This window comes from Grus americana, chromosome 6 (assembly GCF_028858705.1).
Source record: "Grus americana isolate bGruAme1 chromosome 6, bGruAme1.mat, whole genome shotgun sequence".
NCBI lineage: Eukaryota > Metazoa > Chordata > Aves > Gruiformes > Gruidae > Grus > Grus americana.
This window is the reverse complement of record NC_072857.1, coordinates 28,935,625-28,950,588: the sequence shown is the minus strand read 5'-3', so window position 1 is coordinate 28,950,588 and position 14,964 is coordinate 28,935,625. Positions and strand designations below refer to the sequence as shown.

The window sequence follows — 14,964 nt, the reverse complement described above, 5'->3', positions numbered from 1 at the left end:
GGCCAGCTGCCCAGCAAGGGGAAATCACTGACCTTTCCGCAGAGGTCCCCAGGGTGCCAGGCACTGTGCAAAACACAGGAGGAAATGCCTCCCGTCCCAAGGGGAAATCTAAAGCAGATACAAGGAAGGCCAGAAAGGACACATTAAAACTAAAAAGACTTTTGCAGATATTTTTGTAGGCCTTAGAATGGGGTTTAGGAATGTAAATGTTATGCTTTATGAGGGAGAAACTTTAGCCTAATAAGGTAAAACGAAATGTTGAAAGAAGCAGCAACAGAGGAAAGGGTTACGGTGTTTACCTCTGGCAGCTGGAAGCACAAACTGGCCCCGCTCTCGCGCCGATAGCTGCCAGGTAGCAACACCAGAGTAGAGGGAACCTTGTCTGCCCAGAGTGCCACAATGGGGTTCATTAGTCTGTCACCTTTGTGTGAATGTGCTCTATGTTAATGATCAGATGTCAAAAGAAGGGCTCTGCCCTGAGACTATGTTTCTTTGATGCTGAACTCCTGTTCTTGTTAAGGTTCCCACCTGCATTTGCAATAAGGCCGTTGCTTCTCCATAAAATACCCTCTGACACTTGGATGAGATTTATTACTAGATGGTCACCTATTAGTACTGCTTAATGCCCAAGCGTTACACAGTGTTAACGCTCGTCTCCTTTGGCTCTCTGACCAAGCTGGCTTTGCTTGCTCAAGACCTTGGAGAGGCAGATGCTGGAGTCCCTCCTGCCCAGCTCAACCCGTCCTGCACACAACATTGCCCTGCACACACTGCAGACTGCGAATATAGGCCTATAAAGCTTTTACTACTGTGAATTTGGGGCAACTGCATTAGCTATGAGAAGGCTATACAGTTCAGCCTGTACAAGCAATAATAAAATCTGATAGCAACCATCATTCTCACACGCACTGCCAAGGCCTTCTTGTGTTCATCTATGCCCACATCCAGCCTTTCTCCACCTTCTCCCCTCTCTAAACACAGGCCTGATACTGCAAAGTGCTAAACGCCTCGCACACAGTGACTTCAGGGAGAGTTCATGGTGCTCGAAGCCTTATTAGCCCAGGCTTTATCTGTAGGGGGTGATGAGATCCCCAATGACATCAATCAGCACACCTTCATTAGAGTTAGAGGAGCTATGCTGATTTATGGTAGCTGAGGATCCAGCTCTACACTTCATAACCTTCAGTACATCATCAAATCCATGCTGAATTCTTTGTTCTCCACAGGACTGATTCTACAGCCCCATAAATGCTTTCCCCGTTCCTCTGTCCTTTTTGCAAACAGAGTTCCCCTCTCCATATATAACCCTCTTTTAATCAACAGGACCAGTGTGTCTGGCAAGACTGCTGTGTCAGGCCCGTTTTAGGAGACCCCAAGCTCCTTCACAGCTCAGGCATCCTTGTAGCTGGCTGTGGATTCCAGATTAAACACACAGGTTTATATGTCTGCTGAGACCATGTTATTAACTCAGCCTTTTATGGTGCCCTTTGATGCCGTTAATTATTCTTTACTAGCTGTTAATTGTTTTTCCCCGACATCTAGTTTCCAAGTACCTTCTCAGAAGCAAAGAATTAAAAAAGCAGATAAAAACGAACCCCCAGTTTACCAAACGCAACACAATAAGCACTGTGGAGAGTCAGATCCAGCCCAAACAGCTTGGACCCCCAAGCCCCCAGCCTCACATGGCCTGAGCCTGGGTCTCCAGCCCTAGGGCGCTCTGTGCCCATACCTCTGCCGACTCACACACCAGGAAATTGCTCTGCTCTCCCAGCATGGTTTAAAAGGACAGTGAGGCCACTTTGACACTGAGAAAAACAAGCTGCCTTTGAACCAAAGTCAAACTCAGGTTGAAAGCCAGTTAGCTCTGGCTTTCAGGTGATATCAGGCTGAGTTAAGAACCACCAGTTCAATGCAGGTAGGCTCGTCCTGTGTGTCCAAAGCAGCATTTTATAACCACCCAGTCAGTAGAGGCGCACTTGCCCCAAAAGGCAACGAGACACAGCGCTACGAGGACTCAGGACAATGCTTGTTTTCAAGCATGAGGCCCATACTGCTAGGCAAGAAGAGGTGACTATGTACTAAAGAGGAAGAGGAAGGCTCTTACTTGCAGTCGTGCTTTTCGATTTCAAAGTGAGGGTTGAAGTTAAGGATAATCTTCTGGTTGGATTCAGGGGCATAGATGACCCACTCGCAGTTCTGGTGGGAGGGGTAGTCATTGGGGTACCCTGGGGAGGTGATGTAGCCCGCATCCTTGGAGTTCAGGCGGCCCCCGCACGGCTGAGCTGCAGAGACACAAGAGAACAAGGCATTGAAATGGGTTCTGGGCATCGGCCGCGCACAGCCGGTCCCTCTGGGCCACTGCTAGGGGTGGTCTGATAGAGGCCATTCTTCAGGCCATTGATATCCGTTTGGTACTCTAGTATTTCATATTAATCTCCGGGCAAGGACAATTATTCTACAACAAACCTACTCCTTTTCCCCTCCACCTCCTGCCACACTTACATACCACATTTCATACAGACCAGAAAAGAGAAATAAATGCTCTTGCCGAGCCCATTACAGAGCCATAAAGTAAGAGACAGATTGATATCAGATCATCCAGAGCCGCCTCATTTTATCCCTTTTTTTTTTTAACCTTCTTTGCAAGCTGCTCTGTGGCAGTCTCCCACAGCTGCCTTGGGAGACACCAAAATTTGGACACGTATGACCCTCGATACAGCTGCAGGAGCGCAGAAAGCTTTGCTGTTCCCAAGGAAGGAAACTGAGGCACTGCGGGGCTGATGGCAAACCCAGGCCCACCCTCGTGGCCAGCGGCAGAGCTGAGGACAGCGTCCAGCCCTCCTGGCCCCAGCCCACAGCCCCATGACAGCCCTTCTCCGCTTGCTGTGCTCTCCCTCCCCAACCCGCCTGCCCCCACCACCCCATCTTAGCAGATTGACCTCCTGTCCCCGAAACCTTTCAAGCTAACCCAGCTGTTGGAATTGCAGACATGGATAATCAGCAGTGGTGGTTTTGTGGGGCTAGCCCACAAATGGCTGGCAACAGCTGCGTGGTGAGCAGAGGAAGCACTCTCAGCTTTGGGTTAGAACAGGCCCTGGAGGGTGATTTCATCTTCAAAAAAACATTTAATCTCATGAACGCTGCAAATCAAATTTATTATTGCATTACTTGCTGGGAGGAAAATCTGCATCACAGGGTCAATTGATAACGCACTACAAATCCCAACAAAGTCCCTTTCTCCACAGGGCCCTTATTGCATGCCTCTCTCTGCCCACTCTCCTCTGCCACTGCCCCGTCCCAGCACCATGGCCCCACGGGCTGCCACAGCTGCCCCTGGAAGACACCATTGCCTCCTCATGTCCAGCAAAATTGGCAAAAAAACCAGCAAAATGGGCAAACTCCAAAACCATAAGCTCCTCCACAGGGAGGGTGGCAAGAATATAGGGTGACCCTAGTCCCACGTTGCAGAAAGGCTTTCCCCTCCCTGCCGATAAGCAACAGTGTACAACATGGGATGCAAACCCTCGTAGGTTATCCCCGCTGCAATGCTGTCCCCAGGGTTTCGGTCCTGCAGGAGGGTGCGGGTGGGCTTTCCCGGGGCCCAGATATGCACACCTTGGGATTGAGCCTGAGGCATATCCCATACCCTGAGGGAGCTGAGGCACAGGAGGAACATCACCCTCGGTGTAGGAGGGCAACCACACGTCTCGCATCCCATCGGCACTGCAAGCTGAGGGACTCTGCAGTGCCCCCCATTGCCCCGAGGGTTGTCTTTGTCCCTCTTGCAGCAGCATTCGCTGCAAAGCCCTGGGACCACCTGGGAGAAGCAAAGCAGCGCAGACTCACGTGGGCTCAACCCCACGCTGTGGGTCTGGCTCTGTCCCTCTGCCACAGAGTCCGCCAGGCCCCAGGGGTGTCCCCTACCAGGCTGTCGCAAGTCTGCCCGCTCTCAGTGGGGACATCCCAGCCCGCCTTCAAACTGCCCTCTTGCCAGAGCCAATGCAAGGAGCAAGGCAGGACCCCTCTGCGGCAATGCTTCCTGGAAAAAAACCACTTCGAATAAACAACCTGCTGCCTGCACACTGCCTGCATGCTGCCTACAGAAAACGCATGTGCCCTGTGCAGGAACAAGGGCAACAGGAGGGCCCTTCGTGGGGGAGTGAGGCTTCCTTCACCATGAAAAAGCACTGTCTCAGTTTCCCCCATATTTTTCATGCCCTCTAACACATTCATTCTTCAAAATAACTTTCTTCTCACACACCCAAAGGCATCTCTGCAGCATTCCCTTTTTTCTTAAAATAATCCTGTAAGTATCTTGAAAAATATGAGGGGAAAAATCACAACACTGCCACAGAAGAACTGAGAATACCAAAAAACATCTGGTTTTGTTCCACAGGAGAGCTTGCTCAACACACAAACATTTACAAACCTACGTTCTTGCACAAATCTCTTCTCTCAGCAAGGCATATTTGCCCACACACGTGTCTATGTGGGTTTGGGGGGGAAAGAGAGAGAAAAAGAGACATTCACGTGGAAGGAAGAAATTCACGGACTTGTTGACATCAACGTACAAATAGACGTGTAATTCACACTTCACTCATGTACGCACTTTCACACCTTCTCATAAAAATTCACACCACGTTTGCACACATGTCCACCCCCTCCAGCAAAGAGAAATATTCAAGCTGCAGATTATTTTTCTTGGAAAGGGCAAAGTCTCGAAGCAATGAAAATACAGTCAATCCTTCCACACCTCGTCATCCCCTCCCCGTCTCTCCAGCTTTCACACACATGCTACCCGCTAGGCTGATACCACCAACATCACCCACCACTCAGAAGTTGCTAGCCCCTTACTCGCGCCGGATACTATGAATACTCTGTGAGCCGTCGCAGCCCAACCTGGAGGGGGACTGCAATGTGAACAGGGGTGTCAGGCTCCAGCTTGCTCTGGTTCTTCTGTGACAAATGAACTTAGGAGCAGAAATCCAGGTTTACCCTGATCTCAAAACCTCTCCCTTGCCCTGCGAGGTCTCTCAGAGGAATAGATTTTGTCCTCTCATTCATCCCTCCCCAAGGAGGGCCAGAGAAACGAAGGGGGCTACTTCAGTACAGCGCTGCCTTGTTCATGCACAGCACCAGTCCACGTGGTGGGCAACAGTGTACCAGGGAAACCAGGACTTCTCAGAGTTATCCGAAGAGGCAAAATTACTTTAATATCTTTGTAACTGTTCTGTCAGGCTTTTTCTCTTTTGATTCACTGGTATCTAGCAGATAATCACTGTGCCCACTGCTGGGCAAATGGTTTGCCTCAGCATACATGCCAAGCACTGGATTTCTATATAAAATCAGGCCTGTTTTATACACAGTAGAGGGTCAAGCTTCTACATAAATGTGTCCTTTCAAACTGATGCATTTAATCCATGCAAAAATAATAATTAAAAAAAAAGGTGAGTGGCATGGCTACTGTCCAGGCTGTATGCTTTGGAAGCCAGACATGCTCCACAGCTAATGGGCTCTGGCAGCTTTTGCCAGGCCTGAATTCACTTAATAAAATTAAAATTAAATTCTGAACTATAAGCCAAGTCTGCCAGGTGCGTGGGACATCCCGTTGCTCAGTAAGCAAAATGCAGGCATTGAAAGCAAACTGCCGGGGCCCCTGCCAGCCCACGTAGTGGAGGGACCAGTAGAACGCCGTGCTGATGGCAAGGCCACAGGAGAGCAGCCAGGCTCCTCAACAGAGGCTATGCAGGTCGGGACTCCTCGGCAGTGCTGGAGCAGGCTGCGTTCAGGATGGGAAATCCCCAGATCCCCTCCTTCATTAAGACCCACAACATGACTTGCATTATCCCAGCAACCCTCTCCTTGCAGGACCACCCCAACAGGGGAACTACACCAGAGGATGACAAACAAGCCATAGGGACTGGAAAGGAAGACCTGGAGAAGCTTATGAGGGTAGGCTCCTGCAAACACCACAGTATATGGTGGGCAGCTCCGAAGTTTCCCACAGAGATGGATATCAGCAGCTGAGGTCCTCACCCTTTGCGAGGGGCAGATCCCTCTTTCCCTGCCCTGACCTGCTGGAGACATCCAGGCTGATGAAGTCTCCCCCTGCCTCCAACGAGCAATCATCACTCAGGGGACCCAAAAATAACAGCCAGGCCCCAGGAACCTCCACCCCCACTTGGGGTTTTTCAGCTCTGCAGCTCATCAGCGCATGCTGAAACCTTAGGCCGGGAGCAGAGCGTTCTCCTACTTGAATTTCCTGCCGATTAAACCTCTCTGGATTTCCCTCACCCCAGGAGAGCAGGGCTCACTGTTATTGTTGGACCTTCAACACAGAAACTGAAGCCAACTCTGCCTGTAACAAAAATAATCATCACCAGAGAGGCTCGTTTCACAACAAACACACATACTACAGCCTCTCAGAGCTTGTAGTGTCCAGCAGAAAACTATCACGTATTTTGATCTGCCGGGTTCAGTTTACTTTGGGGATGTAATTCAGGGCTGCGCACAAAATTTAAGATGTTCTTGTTGCCTTAGAGGCAAGCAGCAGTGTCAGTGTTGCTTGGAAAGAGCAGCCTTCGAGGGCAGCAAAGGAGCAAGGGAGAGAGATTCCCGGAGTCCCACAGCAGAGGGATGCACCTCCTGGCCTTGTCACTTTTTTCTCTTCCTCGCATGAGACCCTCACAGCCCAGCTCCATGCTCTCATCCAACCACCGCAGAAGATTTCTACGTCCCAGGATTCAGCGCTGAGCAGAGTAGATTTGCCCTGCTAACCCTCCAACAGCGCAGCAAAATATGGGTCCTGGCACGCACAATCTATGGCTCTCAGAGCTGCTGAACTTGGCATGAGTCCTTGTGCAGCAAACCCTGCATTTCAGTCCCATTAGAGTCAAACGGCTCTTCAAGAAGCAAAGGTTTTTAAGGTCCACATGCATCCAAGCACTTTGCCAAACCCTGGCATGGAGAGGAGAAACAAATCTCTTCTGCTGAGGGTTCATTATTGTTAACATTCGTCCTGCCTCATTCCCCAGGCTCTGGCCCTGAGGGAGAGTCTGGACACAGCTAACATGGCAGGGGCTCTCACCCCAAACCCTACGGCACAACTTTCACATCAGGCAGGAACACAAATGAGAAGTCTCGGATTTAAATGATACAGCTTAGCCATTGGCCAAGGAGAGAGACATAGTGCAGAGGAAGCTAATAAGATTAGATATTTTATCCCCAGTAGCATAGATCATTTTAGCAGAAGCATGTTTGCTTTGGATTGCGAGATAAAGCTTCAAAGGCTTCCTGAACAAATTAACAGACAAACACACCCAAACAACACAAAGCACTTACACGCACATTTCATCCCAGAACGGTACCCACATCCTGGGACTTCACACGACCAGGGAAAATCCCCATAACATTTCATTGCGGGCCTTTACCAGTTTAACTACAATTTCACTTAAAAGTAGAGGCACAGCAAAGCAGAATTTAAAGACTGCTTTTGTGATTGGAACTAAGATTTTGTTTGATTCAAAGAGTCTCAAGCCTGTCATGAGACAGGCTCATAAAAACACTGTCTGGGCTTAAGCAAGAAAGGAACGCGCCAATCTGTCAGTTGAGGAATGCAGCCGTTTGACCACTTCCTAAGGCAACTGTGGAGGGATGCAATATATTCACTTTATAGCACTGGACAGCAGTGAGAGGGGAACGCTGGAAAGCTCAGCAAATGGAACATTTTAGCTGTGAGCCTCTGCAAAAAGAGATCATTTTAAATTATTTTTAAATAAGAAGGGAGCGTTGGAGGCAGGAAGAGAGAGAAGGAGATTTGGAGATTTCCGATACCTACACTTTCTTTGCCATGTTAATCCACAGAAGAATTAAGTGGAAACCTGAAATAGAGATCTACTCAAGCTTCACCACGGAAAATGAGAGGGCCAAATCCTGCATGCAAATCTGGGTAATTTGCTTTGAAATCACTGGAGTTCAGCTGATTTCCACACCTGCAGTTCTGGATAGCCGCCTTGCAGGGGCTGGCATCACCTCGTACCACTTTAGTCAGTGGCAACCTTGACCTTTAAATGTTGCCACTTCGGGGTGTTGGTGGTTCTCTTCCTCCCCCCCGCCTTGTATCTTTGATGAGATTTCATATCCTGGTTTTACATGGTGGCACCTCTGCTAACGTTGTTATTTGCCATCATATATCACAGGCAAATGCAATTCCAACAGGGCAACCGGCCTAATAGTTAGTCTTTATATCCATGAGTGTGCACACAATTCTCCCAGCTTGCCTGCAAATGTAATCGGTGGGACTGGAATTACAACTCCTGGCTACTCCAGTAATCATTCGAAAGAGTGCATGAATGTGTGCATGCACGTGCAAGGGAGGGGGATAATTGCATCTTCAACTTGCAGGAATCACGCCTGTTTCTCCTGCCTCTGTGTTAAGCTCTTGAAGTCTCATGGAAACACACTGCCATCTCCCAGGAATAGGTGGCAGCTCCAGAAGACCTTCAAGCTGCGGATCGGATAGTTTCTGAGGAAACCTCGCCAGTACCGTAGGTGGGGAAACAGAGACTCAGGGAGGCTTGAAAGCTCGGAGCAGAGGCAGAAAAAAAGCAGAGTCTTCCTGCATGGCAGCCTGCCACCCTACCTATAGGCTACGCTAGAAAATAATATGAGGATGAATCAATTTGCAGAGCCACCCCCGTGAATGCTATCAATAACAGGCTGGTTTGAGGGCCACGGAGGAAAAGCGAGAGACATTTCTAATTCCACACATTAAAGAAAGAGCCATGGATTCACCTAGGATTCCTCTCTAAAGAGCTTCAGGCTTGATGAAAGGTGTTCAATGCCTCTGAAATACTAATTAGTATTGTTATTACAACAATTCCAAGAAGAAAGAAAGCCTATCTTGTCTCTCATCTCCCCCTGCGCCCTCCCAGCTCCCTCACACCTTTCGAGCCCATCTGTCAGGGTCCGTTCTTCATAAAAACTGAGTCCTGGCTTTCCCCACCGGGCAATGGCAGTTTATTCCTGCCTCTTCCCAAAGTGGCTGGCAGAGCCTCTCTGAATCCCGCACCACCCCTGGCTCAGACCTCCCTCCCAAGGGCCCTGTTAGAGCCGCAGAGCAAAACCCGGTGCCTCGGCAGTGAGCAGCCCCACGGATGGGACGGGATGGCATGGAACAGGAGCGGAAGCAGCCCCTCCGGAGCCACCTGGGGAGAGGCCCCGCCGTAGCTCCCTCCGCACATGCTGCCGAGCAGCAGTGGCTTCAGCCTTTACGACGGCTTGCTCAAATCCAGCTACTGCTGAGCCTCACTACTAGCGACGAAGTTATTACGCATTCTGGCGAGCATCTTAAACACATTGTTTCCTGCTGAGCACACATTCAGCGGTCAAACGGAGAGGAAAGCAGGAGCGAGCCTGGGGGTGCGCACGGGGGAGAAAGTTGCCGAGAGGCTCTGAGAGCATGAGGGAGAGTGCAGGAAAGGGAAAGATCCAGGAGCGTGTGTGTGGCAGGCAGCAAGGTGGTGGGGACCAGAGGGCTCTGTGCATAACAGAAAAGGTAGAGATTTGTGTGCTTGCGAAGAGAGAGAAGGAACCAAGGAGACAGTGTGTGCGTATGTGTCTACATACGCAAGGGGTTGGGGTTTTCCTCCCTCCTCTCCCCACAGGCATCCCCTAAAAAACAGGGTCCAAAGGAGCCTTTCAACAAAATGAAAAGCAGAGTGAAAGGACAGTGTCCTTTTGGCTTCACCACGTTCCTAGGAGGCACGTGGAGAAAGGCAGGCATTCAAGCCCCACACAGGCAGCACTTCACAGCTAGGGGTGACCCACCAGAACAGCTGGGCAGATGTCTTGCCTTTGTCTCAAATGCACAGGAAGAAATCAGGGCAGGTTTGAAAGACCCAGAGCCCAGCACTTCATCTCTGGGGCCCATTTTCTTTGACTCATCAAGTATGAAGAGAGGGGGAGAAGCATTCAGACAGAAAGGCTCTGCAGCCATCCATCCCTGCAAGTAATACTTCGGGTTATTCTGCATGCCAACTCACTGCTAGTACCCCTTTCCCCAACCTGTTTGGGAAGAGGTTGCCTCACCAAGGCTGTGGTCAGGGCCCCAGCCCCCCAGCATTACCCTAGCTGTCCTCCTGCACGCGATCCACAGGCACTGCTTGCATGCAGAAAGGGTTACAGATCTGAGTTGTGATTTCGAGTGTTTGGCCCTGTGCCTGCCGACCTCGTGCTGACAAACCTCTCCTCCGTGTCTGCGCTTGTGTCTTTTCACTGCACAGGCATCAAGCCTGGCTCAGGATCTGGCCTTCTGAGATTGCGATTTGGCTCAGCCAGGGAGAAGGCTGACCCTTTGATTCTGAGTATGATTAAAACCATGCTACTGTAGCGCTAAGCCGTGTGCAACACTGCTAGCAACAGCCCTGATTTATGTTGTTGCTAGTATTGCAGTTTCCACCAGGGTGTAGACAGGATTTCGAAAATAGCCCAGCTACCTCTTTGTCTGTGTGTGTATTATAATTAGAAATGTGTCAAAGGGCTGTTACAGAGTGAGGGTAGAGCTGGAAACATTCACACCCTGCTTCTGCCCCCACCTCTGTGCCGACACCGTCAGCCCCAGCTTGGGTGGGGTGCGTGCAGGCACATCAGCTCTCCACACTTCCCGGATTAGACAACTGTATTCCTGAGACCCCATGGGGACGCGGTGGCGGTGACTTCACCGCACAATGGAGAGCAAGTTTAGCAGCTTCCAGTTTGCTCTCAGGCTGCTGCAATCTGCCCCCACCATCGTGGCTAAATGCCGACTTCTTTATTTCGATTTCAGATAGGATCACAGGTCTCAGATATAGACAATTTATTTTCCTAGCACAGCTGGTCTGTCAGAGGTCATATAATTTGGCAGCAATCCCAGTGCTTAAAAATTAATTTTTCCTTATTAATACAACTGGGGGTCCCACAGGATAGGATCCCAGCCTTATCTGAACCTGACAGCTTCCTAAACCCCATGAAGGATGCTTTCTCCTCCCAGGCTATCTGTGCTACAAGGCCACCATGTCCTGGAGCCTGGCAGCACTGGAGGTTTCTGCTAGGAAGCCAGCCTACTTGTTTGGCTGGAGCGGCACGCTGCTGGGATGGGGAGCACTGCCTTGTCTGGCCCAGCAAAGCAGGTTTATTTCTCATTTTAACCTTCTAAGCCACGCACAAAGTACCAAACACAGAGTAAATACTGGGAAGGGGGCTGAGGGGGGGAGAAGGAGCAGGGCAGGGAGGTGGGAAGTGCCTCTGTAGAGCCCCCTGGGACCAGTATGCCTGCCTATCACTCCAGACACCACCCATCATGATTTTCTGTGGCAGGAAAGTTAGGAAAACAAAATGCAGCATCCTAACCTGGGTCAAAGCCCCCCACTGAGCTCGTATCAGTCGTTTTCAGTGATGCTCCTGACAACTGTCTGATTCCTAGGCTAAAAAAGCTTTTGTTCCCAGTGAGAGCCGAGTTAACAGCACAAGCATTACACTCAAGCTTGCGTGGGTGTGTGTGTGTGCATGTTTGTATGTGTGCGACCGTGTGCCTGCTTGGCAGCAATTTGTTTTGGTCCCCCTCCCCACCTTGCTACATCTCCTAAGTCATTACTAAAAATACTAGCTTTTAAGCAAACTATTTCGAAGAATTCAAGACTGAGCTTTGCTCGGAGCTGCATAAACATCATCTGAAGGGCTCAGTACTTGGGTCACTCAAATCTGTAACTTTCTTACTTGATTGCTTTTTACGGGAAGATGAAAAACACACAGCCATCCAGCCTTCAGATTTATCTTCCAGGGTCTCCCACCCACTCCCCTCCATGGTTATCTCAAGGTTTGCTTGGCTACATACAAATTGGCAGCTGCACTGTTTATCTCTTACTGTAGAAATATTGCACGAGGGTTTTTTCTATGTGGATTATCATATTATTGTCTATTAAAAACATCTCCCCTCTCTACTAACCTCCCTTAGGGAACCTTAAGAGGGACTTTCATAATGGGGGAAGGCTTTCAGATACACCAGACTGAAACATAAATCCATCTACCTCTGGCATGTTTTTCTTACTAGGCTGGCTAATTTACTGGAGCTGAGTGTAGCCTGATCGAGGTTGGTATCCTGTTAGCCCATACACTAGGCTAGCAGTAAAGTCATTTGTCTGGGTTTGCAGCACCACGACAACGTCTCGGCAAACAGCCGCTGGTGTCAGCCGCAGGGAGACAACTTCCTTGCTGGCTCCAACACCATGTGATGCTCTGTTTCGCCGGGAAAACCCCTCGTTCAAATAAACATTTCTTACAGTGACTGAATGGCCTCAGAGACACGGTTGTCTCATAAAACCCTTCCCAGGTAGAAGTCCTGATCCCGAGCCCACTCGAGGATAAGAAGGGGATGCACACACAGACACAGGCACACATTCCGGCTCAGCAGCCACAGGGATCGCAGCCAGGCTGGTCAGTGCACCCTCAGGAGCGAGCCTCAGGTTACAGCCCGCTCTTCTTCAGCACAATGCCCACTCCAGGAGACCAGCCACTGCCTCTGCAACAGGGACCATCTTGAAAGGACTGTTGCACTCAGCAGGGGCCTCCCAGGACTTTGCCCTTTCTCCTCACCCCATCGAGTGCCTTTTCATTTGTTTTACTATTTGAACAAAAGATGGGATTTTTTTCTTTCCTTTATAACTGTAAGGAAGGAGGCGATGCTAACCAGCAACTGAATGTACCACAGAGCATGTTTGCCGGGAACGTCTGTGCTTCACTGCTGCAAAAAAGAGGGACTTTCTCAGGCAGCAGGGACTCTCCCCCTTCCCTTTCCAAAGGGGGGCTGGTGGCCATGCCGCTCTGGGGCAGGGGAAGGGGGAAAGGCAGAGACCGACGCATGCACATCACGCCTCGCTATCTAACACTGCCTGGGTCAGACTGCGGCTCAGGACCCCGCATCCCCACGGGCTGAGACACATCCCGAGGCCACAGTTAACGGGAAAGGAAATCCACAGCTCAGCAGCTGCTGGCTTGGCACCACTGTCCTGCCAGGCAGCTCCTGGGCTGCTGACCGCAGAAGGAGCCCCAAGAGAGCGGTGGACGGCTGCATGAGGCATATCCTTTTCCTCCAGTGACAGCTCCAGGTGGGGTCCCTGCTGCCCCCATTAGCCAGACCCAAAGCCAGTGGCCGGGGAGCACCGGGCCCAGTCTCAGCCCGCCCTCGCCCCTCTCCTGTCCCCGAGCCGAAAGAACGCCAGCACCGGGGCTTCATCCCAGCGCCTCCTGACAGTCCAGCCTAGTTTATCTTAAGCGAAGACCAGAAAACCACATTCGCGCCCCAAAACCCCATGCGCCACGAACCCGCCAGGTCCCGGGACACTCCGGCGTTTGCAAAGTACGCGCGGGTGCCGCACGGAGCGCGGGCGGGCTTTCCCGGGGAGCTGCCCGGAGGATGCCTCCCGCGGGCGGGTGCCGCTGCCGCCGCAAGCCTCTCCTGCTCCCAGCGCCGCCCTGCACGGCTCCCGGCTGCCTGCTCCCTGCCACATGATTTTAATTTCCCACATAAAGTTTCCCGAGGTTGCAACCGGGCACGGGGCCGCGGGGATCCGGATGCGGGCGTCCGGGATGCGGCTGGTCCGTACCTCTTCCCCTCCCTTCCCCGTGCCCCCCCCCCAAAACCAGCACGCAACTTTCCAATGCGGCTCCGTCCCCTCGCCCCTTCACGCCGGGCGATGGGAGCTGAGCGGCTACACCCGCTGCGCGCCTTGCCGGGGGGGCTGCGCCACCACCGCCACACGCATGAACCCCCCAAAACCCGTACCGCGAAAGCTGCGCGGCGGCGCCAAGCCTTCGTTGATTCCCTATGCGATGCCCGAGACCGGGAAAAGCCCCTGTGCGTGCGCCCGGGACAGCGCCCGGGCACCCGAAAGTTGGGCGGGCGGGGAGGACTCCCGCGGCCAGGGGCATCCCCCGCCCCGGGGGGCGCCTTACCTGTCTCCACCGTGCCTCCGGAGCCGGGCAAGCACAGCCCTAGAAATCCCCACGCGAGAAGAAACGTATCCATCCTTCGAAATAAATTAAAAAAAAAAAAAACCAAAACCAAACCACCCGAGGCTGCGGGGCCGGGCTTCGCCTCCCTGCCTCGGACGCGACGCGCCTCGCGTGGGCGCCCCACTCGCGAGCGGCTCCGGCGGGGCTCAGCGGGGGGCGGCGGCGGCAGCCTCCCCCGGGCCGGGACTGCGGGGCGGGCGGTGCCGGCGGAGCGCCTCTCCCCTAGGGCGACCCGCGGGGCCGGCGCCTCGGCATCCCCCGGGGCGCGGCGGCGACGGTGCGGGCTGGGGCGCCGTCTGCGCCTCCTCTCCCTCCCCACCGGCACCTCGCAGCCTTTTCAGGCAGGGCGGCATGTGGCTGTCAGCGCCGAGCGGCGGCACCGCCCCCCGTGCCCCCCCGCCCGCCCGCGCACCGCCCCCTCGGGGCGCCCCCCCGCGCCCCGCCCCGTGCCCCGCCCCGCCGGGCCGCGCCCCGCCCCGCCCTCAGCCGCGGGGAAACGCGGAGGCTCCCGCAGCGCTGGCGGGGGGGGGGGGGCAGCGCGGTGCGCGGGGCCGGGCGCATCCCCGAGCCCCGGCTGCGCCGCCGTGCCGCGGCTGCCGGTCCGCCCCTTCCCCGAGCGCTCACGGCCTCGCCGCGCAGGCAGGGATCGAAAAACCCGATTGAAATAATTGCAAGAGAGCAGGGCTGTGCGAAAGGGAGACACCCAGAAATTGTCAGATGGGGGAGCATCAGGACAAGGATTGTCCCTGCTCGTGGGCTTCCGCCGCTGCCGGCCCAGACCCAGAAGCGCCGTGTCTCGGCCAGAGCCGCCGTGCCAGAGCGGGGAGCGGGATCCCTCGCTGCCGACGCCCGCGTTGCGGTGTAAATAAAGGCTGCCACGAGCGACAGATGCGAAACCTCCCCGGGACCGCACCA

General features: G+C 52.9%; 1 protein-coding gene across 7 annotated transcripts in view; it reads right to left on the bottom strand.

Annotated features, from left to right (window-relative positions):
* The window catches only part of NRP2 (neuropilin 2), an 89,038-nt gene extending 74,619 nt beyond the window's left edge, over positions 1-14,419 (bottom strand). For 6 of the 7 annotated variants that reach the window (XM_054829639.1, XM_054829637.1, XM_054829640.1 and 3 more), the window contains exons 1-2: positions 13,990-14,418; positions 2,105-2,282 (exon numbers count right to left, since the gene is read on the bottom strand). In XM_054829639.1, coding sequence (XP_054685614.1) covers positions 2,105-2,282; positions 13,990-14,062 — 251 coding nt within the window. In that variant the 5' untranslated portion in view covers positions 14,063-14,418. Of the gene's footprint in view, positions 1-2,104; positions 2,283-13,989 lie in introns of all 7 variants that reach the window. The other variant, XM_054829636.1, reaches the window with a different exon arrangement.
* Between the last annotated feature and the right edge of the window lie 545 nt (positions 14,420-14,964).